Source organism: Benincasa hispida, chromosome 6, assembly GCF_009727055.1.
Source record: "Benincasa hispida cultivar B227 chromosome 6, ASM972705v1, whole genome shotgun sequence".
Lineage (NCBI taxonomy): Eukaryota > Viridiplantae > Streptophyta > Magnoliopsida > Cucurbitales > Cucurbitaceae > Benincasa > Benincasa hispida.
Window position 1 is genome coordinate 28,830,415 of NC_052354.1, and position 17,506 is coordinate 28,847,920.

The 17,506-nt window shown below is 37.9% G+C and overlaps 1 protein-coding gene across 1 annotated transcript in view; it reads left to right on the forward strand.

Annotated features, from left to right (window-relative positions):
• The window catches only part of LOC120080505 (protein ILITYHIA), a 60,566-nt gene that overhangs the window by 14,661 nt on the left and 28,399 nt on the right, over positions 1-17,506 (forward strand). Inside the window, exons 13-22 of the mRNA XM_039035178.1 lie at positions 224-301; positions 2,167-2,286; positions 2,378-2,437; positions 10,719-10,808; positions 10,907-11,006; positions 11,176-11,345; positions 15,443-15,745; positions 15,828-15,944; positions 16,023-16,124; positions 16,202-16,351. Coding sequence (XP_038891106.1) covers positions 224-301; positions 2,167-2,286; positions 2,378-2,437; positions 10,719-10,808; positions 10,907-11,006; positions 11,176-11,345; positions 15,443-15,745; positions 15,828-15,944; positions 16,023-16,124; positions 16,202-16,351 — 1,290 coding nt within the window. The remainder of the gene's footprint in view (positions 1-223; positions 302-2,166; positions 2,287-2,377; positions 2,438-10,718; positions 10,809-10,906; positions 11,007-11,175; positions 11,346-15,442; positions 15,746-15,827; positions 15,945-16,022; positions 16,125-16,201; positions 16,352-17,506) is intronic.

The following is a 17,506-nucleotide window of genomic DNA, read 5'->3' on the forward strand; positions in this document are numbered from 1 at the left end:
GCATATCCATATCCTCGAGATTTGTGGGTTGGATGCATAGTTTCTAGTCTCCTTATCTCCTTTCTGTAATTATTTTCCAATCTGTGTTTCTGATCCCAAGAGCTCTTTTAGAAGTTAACAATGTTCTATAGATGTTGCTAGTTGGTGTGTGCTCTTGGTTGTTTCCTTTAATAGAATAATTTGGGATGATTTTAACTCATTTATCTTTTTGTTTACTCTTCAGCGGGTCAATAAATGCTTGCAGGCTCATGGATTAAGCTTCACTGGAATTATTGCTGCTAATGTAGAAAATTTGTGCAAAGTAAGTGATATCTCTGTTGATTTGAATTTTGGAATATGCAGGATGTTATTTTTTCCCTTCTCTTTTCTTTTTTTCTGTTTTTGTTTATTTTTGAATGTTGTATTTCTGCAATATTGTTATCCATGATGCAATTTTAGTTTCTAGCAGGTAGGTTTTTTCGAAGATGACAATATATAAATGTATGGAATTTACAAAAGAAGGGCTCATGCCCAAACCGAAAGAGTTAGACAAGATTTCTCCAATTGGTCAAGGTGAGGTGAGAGAATAAGATCTATAAAAAGTACAACATTTACACCAAGTCATCAATGAAAAGTTGTCGCGTGTTCAAAACATCACTTGAATCCCCATCAAGCTATCTAATGGTCCTATTATTTGTCACCTTCACAAACTTCATCAAAATTGCACAACCAAATACTTGTCAGAAAAACCTCCCCTCATGAAATGGAGGATTGAGGAGGATCGCTAGACATCGAGAAAAGGAACTTCACGAAAAACCTTTAGAAGGACTAGGATTCCATGGATGAATAGGACTAGGATGACAGATATTAGTATCCCTTCTTGTTGGACTAGAACAAAAGTCCCGATCAAGAATAATAAGTCATGATACTTTTCGTTTTTCTTTCGGACAAAGTATTGCAGAAGCTAAGAGAAGGGGCAAATGTGTTCCCGGAACTAAAAAGGACAACTTCCACTAAATTATTTCTAAAAGAGAAAAGATGTTAAAAATGGTGAAACAAAGAGTAGAGGGTCTATCCCCGGACCATTTGTCCACCCAAAAGTAGGTATCTACTCCGTTGCCTACCAAACATGGAACAAATGAGAAAAAAAGGAAAGCTCACTGAAAATATCTTTTGAGGGTTTATGGAGGCCCTTTACCCTGCTTTAGATCCACTAAGTTGCCCATACTTGCTCACGTTGACCTTATACCATAAGGTATGGGACTCACGAGGAAAACTCTGCAAGCATTTAGTCAGGAAGGCCTTGTTTCCTTAACAAATTTGCTACTCTTTTGGTGCTCCCACTTTATGTTTTCATGGGTAGATTTAAGAGAGATAACAAGCATGCATCTCAGAGTTGATCTTTTGGGAGTTTAGGCATCCCAAAGATATGAGGTCAATTTACATAGTGCTCCATCCATTTAAGTAGCATCTGTATGTTGTTTTAATTTCAAGCTTATGTATACCTCCCTCCTCGTCACATATGCTCTACACCTATTTTTTTCTCCTTTGTTCTTTTTGGAAGTTTTATAGGTTCATCTTTTGGTTGGGTACCGTACTAGTACACCCATTCTGTATGCACCCACTTGAATCATGAACAATTTTTTGGGAATTGGTATTCTGGATACGTCCACTAGAATCATGAATGACTTTTTGGAATGAGCTAGAACAAGTGCTCAACATGTCCAATCTTTTGAGTTACAACAGTAACTAAATATGACTAATTAGTAGGAAACTAATTCATTCCAATTTAGTGGCTGATTCTATAGCCTTATAAATTAAAAGCTAATATAACTTAATATGCCCTGTTTGATGCTACATAGTGGTGTTCTATCAGTTTTATGAAGTTGCATGCATTGTGTCATGTGTGTGTGTTTTTCCCCCAGTTAAAGGAATTACAGTTTGGTTGATGTTTTGGCTTATTGGAGGCTTTTACGTAACTTTCTGTTGGTTGGGGTTCGTTTCCTTCTTTTTGTATATGTCATCTATGGAATATATATATGTAAAAAGAATTTCAATAGTTTAGTTCGGAGATCTTCTACCTCCCTTATTTATTTGTTTATTTATTTTTTTACTGATACGAAATGCTGGCTTTTCTTAGACTTGTATATATTTTTTAGCTTTTTAAAGCATGAATATTTTCTTCAGGGCATCCTCGGACCACAAGGATTGATGAACACTGCGACTGATAGACGGGAAGCAGCAATTTATTCATTGTCCACTTTGATGACTATTGCTCCAAAAGAAGTTTACACAGAATTTGAGAAGGTTTATTATTCTTGATGTTATTATTACTGAGTTTCTAGCTTGATTATTTCACATTCATTTAGTGCTAACTGGAATATGTTCACCATGCCAGCACTTTGAGAATATGTCAGACCGTCATTCACACGATATGCTTTCAGAAAATGACATTCAGGTACATACCTGGCCCAATTATATTTAGGCGACTGATAATGTTACTTCATGTTAACTTGTTTGAAGAAAGCTTAACTGACAGTTTGGATTCAATCACTTTATGGCTTTTAACTTTTACTCGTTAGGAGGTGTGGTGCAATATTTTAGAAGGCCAAAAAGGTGGCCTTAAGTGCAGCTGTCGTTGATGTTAATTCTTTCTTCTTTTTCTTCTTAAACCTATGTTATCATTATTATTATTTAAAAGGCAATGAGAAAAACCTTAAGCATCAGAAAATGTTGATTAGAATGTGATGAAAAAGAGAGAAGGAAAAGAACCCAAAGTTTACGTGGAAAACCCTAGATCATGGAGAAAAAACTACGATAGAGACTAATTTTTTATTATTGATTGATACACAAAATACAAGGAGAAGGCACAAATAAATAGGTAGTAGGAAACCCTAAGGGTGTGGTAAAGTACAAAAATGCCCTGGTTAAATTAACTATTTTCAACATTCCCCTTCAAGTTGGGGCATAAATATCAATCAGGCCCACTTGTTGATACAATAATCAAAACTTTGTCTGAGCAATCCTTTTGTGAGCACATTTACAACTTGCTAATTTGATGGAATATAGGGAATGCATATGCTTCCATTATCCAGTCTCTCCTTGATGAAATGTCTGTCAATCTCTACATGTTTCGTTCTATCATGCTGAACTGGATTATTTGTTGCTTTATTGTCACAAAATAGTTTCATTGGAAGCTCATTGTCTTGGTGAAGGTCTGACAACACTTTCTTCAACCAAATCTCTTCGCATATCCCTAAACTCATAGCCTTGTACTCAACTTCCGTGCTGCTTCTGGCTACAACTCCCTGTTTTTTACTTCTCAAAGTAACCAGATTACCCTAGACAAACGTGCAGTACTCAGATGTCGACTTCCTATCAACCACAGTACTTGCCCAGCCAGAATCAGTGTAAGCTTCAATGCACCTTTTAACATCAAGCCTTTATCAGGAGTTTCCTTCAAGTATCGTAGAATCCGCTCAACAGCTGTCATATGCTCCTCATAGGGAGCCTGCATAAACTGACTGACAACACTTACCGCATAGGATATATCAGGTCTCATGTGAGATAAGTAGATTAACTTCCCAACCAATCGCTGATATTTTTCTTTGTTGATAGGAACCTTGTTATCTGTATTATCAAGCTTTGAATTATACTCAACGGGTTTACACCCAGTCATATTTGTTCCTTTGAGTAAGTCCAGAGTGTACTTCCGTTGAGACACTGAAATACCTTCTTTTGACTGGGCCACTTCCATCCCGAGGAAATATCTCAGCTTCCCAAGGTCTTTAATCTCGAACTCTTCTGCCATTTTTATCTTAAGTCTCACCATCTCAGCATCATCATCAGCAGATAGTACAATATCATCGACATAAACAATTAGGACTGCAATCTTTCCTGAAATTGACTTCTTTGTAAACAATGTGTGATCTGAGTGCCCTTGATTATACCCTTGTGCTTTGACAAAGGTGGTGAATCTATCAAACCAAGCCCTCGGGGACTGTTTTAACCCATATAGAGACTTCTTTAGTCCGCATACCCGGTGTTTGAACTGACTTTCGAAACCCGGGGGACTCATATAAACTTCCTCTTCAAGTTCCTCATTGAATGCATTTTTTACATCCAGTTAGTGAAGGGGCCAATCTCTGTTCACTGCCACTGACAACACCACCCGGATAGTATTAAGCTTGGCTATAGAAGAGAACGTCTTAGAGTAATTCACTCCAAAGGTCTGAGTAAAGCCTTTGGCAACTAGTCTGGCCTTGTATCAGTCAATTGTTCCATCAGTCTTGTACTTTATGGTAAAAATCCATTTGCACCCAACCGTCTTGTGCTCTTTAGGAAGAACAACCTGGTCCCATGTCTCGTTTTTCTCAAGGGCCCTCATTTCTTCCATAACTGCAGCCTTCCATTTAGGAGTTTCCATTGCAACATGTATGCTGCTCGGTATCATCACTGTATCTAGGCTCGTGGTAAGAGCCTTGAACTCAATTGATAAGTTATTGTACATCATGTAACTGTGCATGGGGTACTTTGTACATGACCGAGTGCCTTTTCTCAAGGCTATAGGGAGATTAAGCGAAGCATCATAACTCTCCATCCTGTCAAGTTTCCCACTGTAATTGGACGTTTGCTCAGCCGGGGGTGCAACTTCAGAGGTACCTTCCACATCATCCTCTTCTCTAGTATCCTTCTCTTTCTGTGGAACTGTTTTTTCACCATTATCATTTTCAACTGTCTCCCCATCTGCCATAGTTTCCTTGGCGGTATTGTCACCGCCTTTCGCCCTTTTCTTTCTTGCAAGTGTCAGTCTCAACACCAGTTTCAATATCATTAATTTCAGGAACACACGTACCTGGATCTAATGTTGGGTCCGAATCATGGACCGGAGTCGGAGATACGATAGGCAACACTGTTTTCTTCCTATAGTATGTTATCCACGAGACTTGGTTGGTAGGAAGAACAGGACTGACATGCTCAGGAGTAGGAGTTGACTCTAAGGAACAACATATGTGGACCAGTTAGTCTCTTCACTTGGATTCTCCTCCTAAAGATGACTAATGGGGAAGAACGGTTGATCCTCAAGAATGGTGATATCCATGAAAATGAAATATTTACGAGAAGACGAGTGGTAACACTTGTATCCACGTTGGTGAAGTAGATATCCGACGAAGACACACTTTTGGGCACGAGGTGTAAATTTTGTGCGATTTGGACCGTGGGAATGAACAAAGGAAACACAACCAAACACCCGGAGAGGTACATCTAAGATCAAGCGGGTGGTTGGATATGACTCTTTAAAGCAGTCTAAAGGGTTTTGAAAATTGAGGACACGAGAAGGCATGCGATTGATTAGGTGGGCGACAGTAAGAATAACATCCCCCAATAGGTAGGATGGAAGAGAAGTGGACAACATCAGGGAGCGGGCGACTTCCACCAAATGCCGAATTTTCTGCTCGGCTACTCCATTCTGTTGAAGGGTATAGGCATAAGAGCTTTGGTGGATAATCCCCTTAGACGCAAGGAAGTCTCGGAAGGAGCTATTAAAAAACTCTCGCCCATTGTCACTTCTTAGAATTCCAGTTTTCGCATTAAATTAAGTTTCCATAGTATAGAATTGCTGGGATACGGACGACACCTTGGACTTATCAGTGAGAAGAAACACCCATGTAAGCCGAGTGTGGTCGTTTATAAACGTGACAAACTAGCGTTTACCTGTGGAGGTGGTGGTTGGTGAGGGACCCCAGACATCACTATGAATGAGGCTAAAGGGTTTGGACGGTTTGTAAGGTTGAGAATGAAAGGAGACACGACTTTGTTTGACCCGAATACAAACATCACAATTTAACGAAGATATATTAATATTGCGAAACAAATGAGGAAATAAATATTTCATGTATTGAAAATTCGGATGCCCTAAGCGAAAGTGCCATAACATAAAGTCATTCTTAGAAGTAGAAATATTTAAAGAAATAAAACTGGTCCTATAATCACCCCTAGAGGAAGTATCATCAGTCAGGAAGTAGAGCCCCTTATCGTGCGGGCAGTGCCAATCGTCGTCCCTGAGCTCAGATCTTGAAACAAAACAGAGTCGGGTTGGAAAACCGCCTAACAACTCAGATCTCTATCAATTTTATTGATAGACAACAAATTATATGAAATCTTCGGGACATGCAACATATCACGCAGCACCAAACCCTCGAACGAAGAGAGGTGCCCTTTTCCAGCAATAGAGGCAAACGATCCATCTGTAATTCTAATCCGTTCATTACCAGCATTCGAACAGTAGGAAATAAACTAGTCAGATGAGCCTGTAAGATGATCTGTAGCCCTTGAGTCAACAATCCACATGGTTTTTTACCATTAACACTAATAAGGCCAAAAGACTGAGGTGAACCTGACTGCACAATAGCACTGACCCTAATTACACTCAGATTATTCTTACTATCTGCTGGAGATTGTTGCTGGGATTCTTGCTTGTTGACTCACTCACCAAAGCACGTTCAGAGGTTGATTTGTCATGTGACTGACGTCGTTTGCTATTGGGAGGTTTCCCATGGAGCTTCCAGCACTGGTCTTTTGTATGCCATGGTTTTTTGCAGTGTTCACAAATCGGGGGTGATTTCTTATCGCCATCAGACCCAGAGGACTTAGTGGCAAAGGCAGCAACATCAGTAGAGATAATTATTGGATTATTCATTGCACTTGACTTGTCCTCTTCCAAACGTATTTCTGAGCAAACTTCCGTGAGAGAGGGTATAGGACGTTGCCTCAAAACTCGACTCCGAACGGCATCGAACTTCGAATTTAGCCCAGCAAGGAAGTCATAGACACGATCAACTTCCTCAATCTTTGCATACCGAGCTCCATGATGCGCACACTTCTGGACTATTTCCCTACACAGATCCATCTCTTGCCATAGAAGAGACATTTTATTGAAATAGGACGTTACGTCCATAGTTCCCTGCTTACATTCATGGGCCTGCTTTCGTAATGTATAGAGCCGGGACGCATTTTGCCTCTTTGAATAAAGGTTTTGCACAGCATCTCAAATATTTTTGGCAGTTGCAACATAGAGTAACAGTCTACCAATTTGGGATTCCATACTATTAATCAGAACAAATCTCAACAACGAATCTTCCCCTTTTCAGATACGTTCCTGAGGGTCTCTTGGTTTAGGCTTAGGTATCTCTCCCGTCAAGTACCCAAATTTATGGCGTCCTTCCAAGGCCATTCTGATTGATTGAGACCAGGAAAAATAGTTCTGGCCATTCAGCTTTTCTCTAGTAAGAAATCCTGCAAAATTTCCCATGGATCCAGACAGAATATTTGTATTGGGTAAAATAGGGAAAGAATTTACCGGGTTCTTAGAATATATTGGTAGGTTGGCAGAGAATTTTGGTTGGACTGGTTGAGAATTTGTCCCAAGAACTGTTCCGAAATCTGCAATCTGCTAGTGGAGATGGACAAAACGTCGTTGGAGATCGTTAGGGCCATGAGCCATTGTAGTGGTTGGAATACCTTGATCGTCCATGGACCCTCGGCCCAGATTTATGGAACCGAAGCCGGCTGTTGGGTTGAAAGCCGAATTGGTCGGCTGCACCATTGGAGGAGAGCTCATCATCGTGCGAGGATATGAAGGATTGCTGAGCTGTCTGCGCAGATTCGGCCGATTGCGCATTCGGGAAGGAAACCAGCGCACGAGGATCGGTTATGAAGGTTCGTTGAGTTGTTTGTGCAGATTCGGCTGGCTGCGCATTCGGGAAGGAGTCCCGTGCGCGAGGATCGACCGAATTCAGGAGCTGCGCCATTTGCATGCGGGACGGCTCGACCGACTGAAGTGCCACGGATTGGGTCAACTGCTACGTTGGGATCTCTGCCGATTGCTGCATCGGAACTGCTGCTGGTTGCCTCTGAAACGCCAATGCCTGCTGGGTTGATTCGACTGGGGCCGAGTGACTGGAGATAGGATGGTTAGGGTTGAGATCCGACACTGATTGAAGAATTTGGGGTAGTGCGGCTTGGAGATAATGTTCAATGGCTTCTCGTATTGCCGCGGTGATATCGGCATTTACGGCTCCACCAATTCCAATTTAGGTTGCTAATGGAGACTCTAGTCTATTCTCATCGATGACGGTTAAGGTTTCGTCGCCATGCTCTGATACCATGATGAAAAAGAGAGAAGGAAAAGAACCCAAAGTTTACGTGGAAAACCCTAGACCAGGGAGAAAAAACCACAATGGAGACTGATTTTTTATTATTGATTGATACACAGAATACAAGGAGAAGGCAAAAATAAATAGACAGTAAGAAACCCTAGGGGTGTGATAAAGTACAAAAATACCCCTAGGTTAAATTAACTATTTTCAACCGAATGCAAATCCATGAACTCATAAACATAAAGATCATTATGCAAATCCAGAAAATGTTTCTTTGGTCTACTGGGGTGTGTGCTTTATTGTGAGATATTTGGGGGAAGAGGAACAAAAGTGTTCTGGGGAGTGGGGAGGAATTAGTGATGTTTGGTCGTTAGTGAGATTTCATGTTTCTCTTTGGGCTTCGGTTTCGAAGGCATTTTGTAATTACACTTTAGGCCTTATTTTTCCTAGTTGGAAACCCTTTCTTTAGTGGGGTTTTCGTGGGCTTGGTTTTTTATATGTCCTTGTATTTCATTTTTTCTCAATGAAATCCGTTGTTTCAATAAAAAAAAAAAAATAGAGTACAATTTCATCTCCTTTAATTTTTTACTTAAACTAAGATTGAAAAGGTCGTTATCAAATTATCATTACACCTAATAGAGTCACCTTTTAACTTTTTCTTCAAGCTTTTCGGTGCAAGACATCTAATTAAATTGGAGATGCAGTATTTCCCATGAAGATTCCATCTCTTTTTGTAGGTAATAGTGTCCATTGAGAGATGCAGTTACTTTCTAAATCGGCCGTGCATTATAATTTGTAAGCCTATTTAAGTGGCCATTTTTCTATGCCACTAAACATTTTCTGGTTCATTAGCTATAATCTTCCTCATTTCTAAGAAACTAGGACAAGGCAGAAACCCATTTTCCATACAGTATACGAGTTCCTAAGAGCCTGTTTGGTAGAGATTTTAGAAGCAGAAATTTGGAAACAAGGGGGATTCAATGGAAACAAAGTTGTGTTTCATGTTTGCAGATATGTGTTTGGTAGCAAATTCAGAAATTGAATTCTAATTTAAACAATTGTTTAAAATGTGTTTGATAGGATATATTTATACATCATAAAACTAGTTGTAGTTACCCACTAATATATAGTTGACAATAAACTATTATTAATTCATTTTTAATATGATTTATTTAAAAAAAAAATTATATAATTATTATTTTGTAATATTATATAGTTTTTAATACATTACATAGTACATATTATATTTTTTAAAACATGAATTGAGTTTATAACCTGACATATTGTATTTCTAAATGTTTTTATTTTTATTTAATATGATTATGAATTTTAAAATTTAAAATTCAAAATCTTGATACAATGAAAACATAAAAAATGTTGTTTTCAGAATTTGCACTGTTTGGATCACTGAATCCGGAAATAATTTTCAGAAATAAAATTCGAGTTGTCTACCAAACATATATTTGTTGAATTTTAGTGAATCTGAAAACATAAAACAAAATCTAGATTTTCTACGAAACAAAACCTAAATTTACTTGCAATGGATGGAAAAAGAAAAAGGAAGCACCAGTCGAGGAAACTAGTTTCTTCACTGTGATAAAATTTCTCTTCATACGGACTCCAAAATCAATAGAACGAACAAGGGATTCAACAAATATCGTAGACAACACCCAATGCCCTAGAAACCACAATGGTTCTCACCTACACAATAGTCTATGTGATTGAATACAGAGATAATAGTTGAAAGAACCCAATGCCCTAGAAACCACAATGGTTCTCACCTACACAATAGTCTATGTGATTGAATACAGAGATAGTAGTTGAAAGAAGCTAGAATCCTGAAGGTTATGGAGCTTGATGTAGGACCAAATCTCCTTGACGACGATAATGTGAGAAGCCTCCAATGCACCCAAGAAGCAGCCTTCAAAATATTAGTCGAGTCATTTCCCTTTTGATTTTTGGCTTGGGAGCGGCTGCAACACTAGGAGTATCGAAGCTCACAAGAGTTTCTCCTTCAACTCTGACTTTGGCTTTGGCTTCAAGATCGTCTTTGACTTAGTGGTGGGGATAGGAACGGAACTAACATCTTTCATTTGGCAAAAGTGTAAACCTTGAGATAACTTAGACCCAAAGGAGTTTGAAAAATTCTTAGCAACCTGATTATGATATTAAAATTTGAATATTTTCTTGAACCAAATGTTGTAGATGAATTCAAATGCCCCATGGAATTAGTGGATGTGGTCACTAGTCATAAGCTGGCCGACATTCTCTGGGTATATATAGATGAACAGTTTTCAAGTCTATCAATCAATTAAACAGTAATTAATTTGTATGCCTACCTATAGAAGTTTGAAACAGAGTATGTCAAGAACTCTTTTTCTTCTTACTTGGTGTTACAATGTGTGATAATTTATAAGTTACACTTGTTTCTGGCTTTTAATTTCTAATGTGAAATAGAAGATCCTCTATTTTTTTTCTCTGCAATATGTTAGAAGAATATTCTTTGGAAAATTATGAATTATTATTCTGATTTTTGGCATGGCATGTTCTTGTATATATTCCTTCTTCCTGTTACTTCAGATTTTTCATACTCCAGAAGGGATGTTGTCCGGTGAGCAAGGTGTTTATGTGGCAGAGTCTATTCCTTCAAGCATCCCTAAAGAATCCAAGGTAGTTTTAATTTCTATTTTCACACGTCTATTTGTTTAGTTATGTGTAGTTATTATAACCTGAAAATAACTTTTAACTTGTGTCTATCATTTTGTCAGAAAAATTCAAGTTCTAATAACTCAATTAGAAGGGAACCAGCTAGTAGAGAATCTTCTGGCCTGGGCAAGAAGGATGCTGGAAAGTTTGCAAAAAAGCCTGGCACGTCACTTCTGTGCTTTTTCTTTGCAATTTAATTTGTTTCTGTTTTATTTTTAAAATTATTTGTTAATTTTTGGCGGTTAACCTAAAATAATATTGTTTTTTTAATTTAAAAATATTATTTATTATTTGTTGATGATGCTCCTTGTATGTTTTCCCCTACCCCCAGATAAAGGAAAGACAGCAAAAGAAGAAGCACGTGAATTGTTACTTAGGGAGGAGGCATTTATACGGGAAAAGGTCCGGAAAATACAGAAAAGCTTATCATTGATGCTGAGGGCTCTTGGAGAGTTGGCCATTTCTAATACTATATTTGCACACAGTCAACTATCGTCATTGGTTTGTACTTTTTCTATATTCCTACTCTAATGATTAAATTAGCTTCTACGTTCTATCTAATATTTTAATCTTTTTTCACTAACAAATATACAATTCATATGAGAGTTTTTCAGAAATGGAAATGAAATTTTCGTTGATATAATGAAAAGAGCAATAGCTCAAAGGGCAAAGAAACATACAATGAGACATGTAGATCAAAACTAGGATCAACAGGTGCATCGATCTCAACGAGGTCGACACCACCGTAGCGCCTTCATCATATCCACGCCAAATAACATCCTAATCAAATAATTTATTTCTTTGACTAATACATCATAATACATTAAGATGCTAGTAAACTGAAGAGATAAAAGCATTCCAATTTGAGTATATGTCTTGGATGGAGTAATCATCGAAGAACTTGGATTGTGAGCACCACGAGGAAGCAAGAAGCGTGCTGACCCAAATCTGTCTGTCCAATCTAAGGCTTTGTTGTGGAAGACTTTTGGTTGCATTTGAACCAAAGTTTTGATAGCATAGCTTTAATTGCATTTAACCGTAGTATTTGAGCTTTGGATGATAATGAGGGCCCTCTCAACACTTGGGAGACATTATCACAGAATGAATGACCAAAGACCCATACCACATTAAAGTATGAAAAATTTTTCACCAGCAATTTCTAGAGAAGGGACGGTCAAAAAACAAGTGAGATCTTAACTGCTTGCTAAACAAAAGGGACAGTTGGGGATAAGTAGTGGTCCTGGAGCTTTTGCTGGAGGATGGCCAAGCAATTGAGGACCAAATATCATAACCCAAATCAATGTTAACCCTTTTGGGACTTTTGGATTTCCATAGAGCTTTGAACAGATCCTTTTCCAGTGGAGCTGAAGTGTTCAGGTGTTTTGATAGAGATTTAATAGTGTATTTGCCAAATGAGTCCAATGACCAGAGCCTATTATCAGGTAGCTGCGATGGTTTTTTACCTTCCAAAACACACAACAGTAGCTGGAAGAATTGCGGCCACCCAAACACATTTGTTAAACATTGAACGAAAAGGTAGTGGCAAAGGAACAGTTGATAAAGAGGTGAAATCAAAGGTCTTGTCTACACATTGAACAGTTGATAAAGAGGTGGATAAGAGTCTCTGCATCTCTTTTACACATTGAACAGCTGCTGGGAGAGAGGAAAAATCTGGAGTGTTCTCTTTGTAGTTTATTATGTGCTAAGAAGCACAGATATGGATACGAACACATATATGACACAATACGGACACATGGACACACCCTATTTTAACTATCTAGGACACAATATGGTAAGGACACATTCATTAAAATATAGATTTTTTGAAATATATATCATTTTTATACCAAAAGAAAATCAAAGTAAATGGGTTGATGCATTTATATGCTTAAAAAACTTAGCTTGATGTATTTCACTCTCAAAAGTTATTATAATTGTCATAATATATGTGTCTTTTTAGTCTACACAACAAGTGTTCTATGCATGTCTAACACATTTGTTGCACTAACGTGTCCAACAAGTATTGGGAGTGTCCAAGTGTACGGACATACTAGTCAAACTAAAGTATTTGTGCTTCTTAGGTTATGTGTGCCTATGCAAGAGTGACTTAGCTTCCATGGGAAGAATTTCACCTTTTTTGGGTTTCTCCCTTTCCAAACAGTATGGTAAAGATCCTCTTTCCCTTTAATCCCCTTAGAAGCAAGACTATTCTAAAGGGATTTGGAGAAAGTTCCAGATTTATCAAATTTCCGTGGCCAATAGTCCTTTGATTCAGTTAAGTCAATAGATGATAAGAATGATCCAGTTGTCTATTTCCACATCATTGATATTTCTTCTGAGGCTTAAGTTCCATGTAACGCCTTCCATGTTCCAAGATTTTTTGATATTTGCATCCTTTAGTGATGGATGGTAGAGTCTAGGGAAGGCTTCTGTTAGAGGCAGAGGCCGCTGACGATCCAAAGATCATTCCAAAAAGATGGATCTATTATACTTCCAACCTTATAGGTGATGTGGCTGTATGTATGATATTTATACTTGTTGATGCATTTTGAGTTAGAAGTTTTATTTTGTGTTGTGAGATTTATACTTCCAACCTTATAGTTAGGTGATGTGGCTGTATGTATGATCTATTATACTTCCAACCTTATAGGGAACCAAAATCAGATCAGTGGGCGTTTACTTCAAATCTCACAAGAAATTCAAAATATTTTCGCAAATTTGAACCAAGAGAAGAAGCAGAAAATGGAAATGTGACCCCAGAGTTTGCACCTTCATCTGAGAAGGTTGTTTAGTTGGAGAGTCGTCACACAAAATGCTCCCTCTTGTATCTTCGAAAAAAGAAATTGAAGAAAACGATGCAATGGGAGAAAATCGGTGATGAAGAAGAAGACGCTTCGTCATTGGAGACCGATTTGTCGGAGGATATAGTCGCAAGACAGAGAGGCGAGATTCACGATGTCATTGGAGGGGGTCAAAGTTTGATGTCACTAGAAGGAGATCAATTTGCCGTTTTTTGATGTGTTGACGTTGCTACTAAGCACAGGGCCGAAGCATCGTCGCAAAGGACTCAACAACTACGAGAAAAACACCGATCAGCGATGACTCGTTGGAGAGAAAATAGTTGCTGATGCAAATCGAAGAAGCAAGAAAATCATGGCTGGCGGCTGCACATGTTCATGCTGGGGAAGAAACCAAAATCAAGATAGGGAACAAAGTTGGTAATTTGTCCAAAGACCCTAAAGTTAAAGGCAGCCCTGATGAGGTAGGAATTGGGCCTAATGGGGCATCTATCAAGCTCGGGTCTTTTAATAGATTGGTTAAAACCCATTTTCCATTTCATTTTGAAGAGATTTTATGGAGCATGATTTTAATTCAAATTTGGATATTATTTCCAATTTGGATATGAGAAATTTTGCATCGAGATTTTTCAGTTGGAGTCTACCACACTCAAAGAGTTGAGAGAAGGAAGCTTCACTTTATCACCTCGATCTTGAGGACGAGTCCTTTTTTTTTTAAGTTGGCTTGAATGGTGAGGAGAATTAGGATAGTTAGTATATTTTAGTTAATACTTAGTTTAGTTGTTAATTTATATTAATTAATATTTAATTAGTATTTTAGAATTAATTAGTTAATTGTCTTATTTTCTTTTAAGACTATGAATAGCCATTTTAGAGAGTGTTCTAATCGAAATGATTATTTCTATGTTTGTATGATGAGCATTGGTCTCTTTTCATTAATCTTCCTGGTTTTATCACATTTCGAGTTAGAAGTTTAATTTTGTGTTTTTTTTTCTCTTACTGGCCTTTGCTCCTTCCTCTTTGTGGTCTTTGAGATTCTCGCTCTCTGGTATTAGATGTGGCGGAGCTTCATTATCAACATGTGTCTTGTGGGCAAAGGGACATCAGATTTTGGTTCCCTGATGTTTCAATGGGCTTCTTTATTCCTTTTTCCATAAGCTATCTGTCCCTTCCCCACCCATCCTGCCTCCACTTTCTCCTTGCTCTAGAAGATTAGAGTCTGTAGGAAGGTAATTTTTTTGTGCATGGTAGATTTTACATGAGAGAATCAACTCTTTGGACCGTGTTCAAATGTCACTCTTCCTTGATGTTTTTCTTGCAATGGTGCATTCTCGTAAACGTCGGGTTGAAGACCTTGAACATATGTTGTAGGATTGTCATTCAATCAGTCTCTTTGGGTTCTTAGGCTGAATTCTTTTGAGTTTTGTTGGGTCTGGAATAGTCTTTTTTGCCACAGTTGAGAAGGTGACCTTTTGTTTGTCTTCTGGTTCTTGCAATAAAGGCAGAGTCTTATACCATGCCAGCTTCTTCGCCATCATTTGGGGTATTTATGAGTGTAATAATAGGGTTTCCAGACAAGTTGAGAGGTCGTTTGGCAGGGTTTGAGAGTTGGTTAGATTTAATGTATCCCTTTGGGTGCTTGTCACTAGGTCTTTTTGTAATTATGATCTTGGTTTGATTTTGCTAGATTGAAGCACTTAAACAACTTATATAAGGAAGATACTTTCAGTTGATGTTGGCTTCACTTTCAGTTTATTTGGCTTTCAACCAGTTTTCTTTTTCTTTTTTTTCTTGTATCAGGTGAAATTTGTTGATCCGTTATTAAGGTCACCAATTGTAAATGATGTGGCTTACGAAGCCTTGGTAAAACTTTCTAGATGTCTTGCTCCACCGCTATGTAATTCTGCTCTTGACATTGCCACTGCATTACGCATGATAGCAACGGATGGTGACCATCTTCTTCTTGATTTGACCCCATTGGTTGGTGAAGCAGAAGCTAATGGAAGACCATCCTTGGGTATTCTCGAGAGAATAGTAACTGCTCTATCTGTTGCTTGTAGATCAGGATCTCTTCCTATAGACACGTTTACCTTCATTTTCCCGGTATGTATATAATTTTCACTGGGCTCTCTCTATTTGTGATGTTTGGTGTATACAAATGTTCTCTCTTCTCGCTATATTGCAGATCATGGAGAAAATTCTATTATCCTCCAAGAAGACAGGACTCCATGACGATGTTCTTCGTGTTCTTTATTTGCACATGGATCCCTTACTACCTCTTCCTAGGCTGCGGATGCTATCAGTAATATTTCATTCCATATTTGGGCTATGGGTAAAATTGCATTTCTTTTGTCCTTGATAACGGGTCTCTGTGTTGCAGGTTCTTTATCATGTTCTTGGTGTTGTTCCAGCTTTTCAAGCATCCGTTGGACCTGCACTGAATGAGTTATGTCTTGGTCTTCGACCTGATGAAATTGCATCTGTATGTTCTTTCCTAATCTTTTAATTTTTAAACAACTGTGTTTGGGATATCACATATCATTAATAGTTATTCTTCAGGCTCTAAATGGAGTCTTTGCAAAAGATGTTCACGTAAGGATTGCTTGTCTGAAAGCTGTAAAATGCATCCCAGCTGTTGCCAGCCGGTCTCTTCCTGAAAATGTGGAGGTTGCTACAAGTATCTGGATGGCTTTACATGACCCAGAAAAGGTTCTTCAATCTTTCCTTCTGAAAATGTTATATTTCTTGGTCATAATTTGAGGGTTAGAAAATCCTTCTTTAGTGGAAACTCTGGAACTTCTCTGTAAAGAGGATATTTATCTAACTCCATACTTGAAATTTCTATACATTTTTATGATTAGTTTGTGCATCACTAGGTGTGAAGGATGTTGAGATTTTATGATATATTGGACACTCCTGTTCTATACTTTGCTTGTAAGGAATAAAAGTCTTTGTGGGTGTAAAAGGTGCTTGGGAGGAGGATGCCCATAATCTTGTCCTTTTAACTTGCTCTTGGCCTTATTGCTTCATAATCTTTATGGGATTTTCATTGGAGCTCTTGTATTTATATTTTATGCCTTCTGTCGGTCGTTTTTCCCCTTTCATTTTTGTTAATGAAAGAGTTTTATTACCACCAAAAAAAAGTATGGGGTCTCTGTTTTGTACACAGTTTCTGATGCATATTTTACTTCTGTCTTTAACATTTTCAAGATGTTTGATGGATCATTTGTTAATTATGAAGTTGGATAAATAACCCTTTTGGAATATGGTAATCACATCTTCTAGATCGTTCCAAATGTGCTGTAAATCTTGATCTACAACAAATGGTATGATTTATACTGTTGAGATGATCATATTACTTCAATTAAAAGTTATGACTAGATTACAACAAAGGTATAATCTTTTGAAAGTCTTTTTTCAGTTGATGATAGGAAAATTTTGAATGAGATTTTGCACTCGGCAGCATCAGTGGAAAGTTTTCTTCAATTCCTCACAAATTTCATCCTCTAATTGAGGTTTGTGGTTCATAGATGAAAGGGATTAGGCGTAGGCCTCAGTCAGCACAAATAAGATTTAATTGTGCTCTAAAAATGGGTAGATCTTGAGTTTTCAGAGGTTTTGAGGATTGTTTTTTAAGTTGTTATGAAGATCTTTTTCAGTGCCTTTCTGTCATTCGCTATTCAGTTAATGCACCTGTTGAAGTCTGCTGGGTTCTTATTTTGTTGGTTTGGAAGACTCTTGTTCCCTAGTTTTCCCTGTCTTCTCCATTCTTAGTTTTCTTATGAGAGCTCTAGGTTCTTGGCCTTTATTTTGGTATTTTGTTTGGTATTTTGTTTTCATTGTATTTCACTCGCTGTCCTTTTC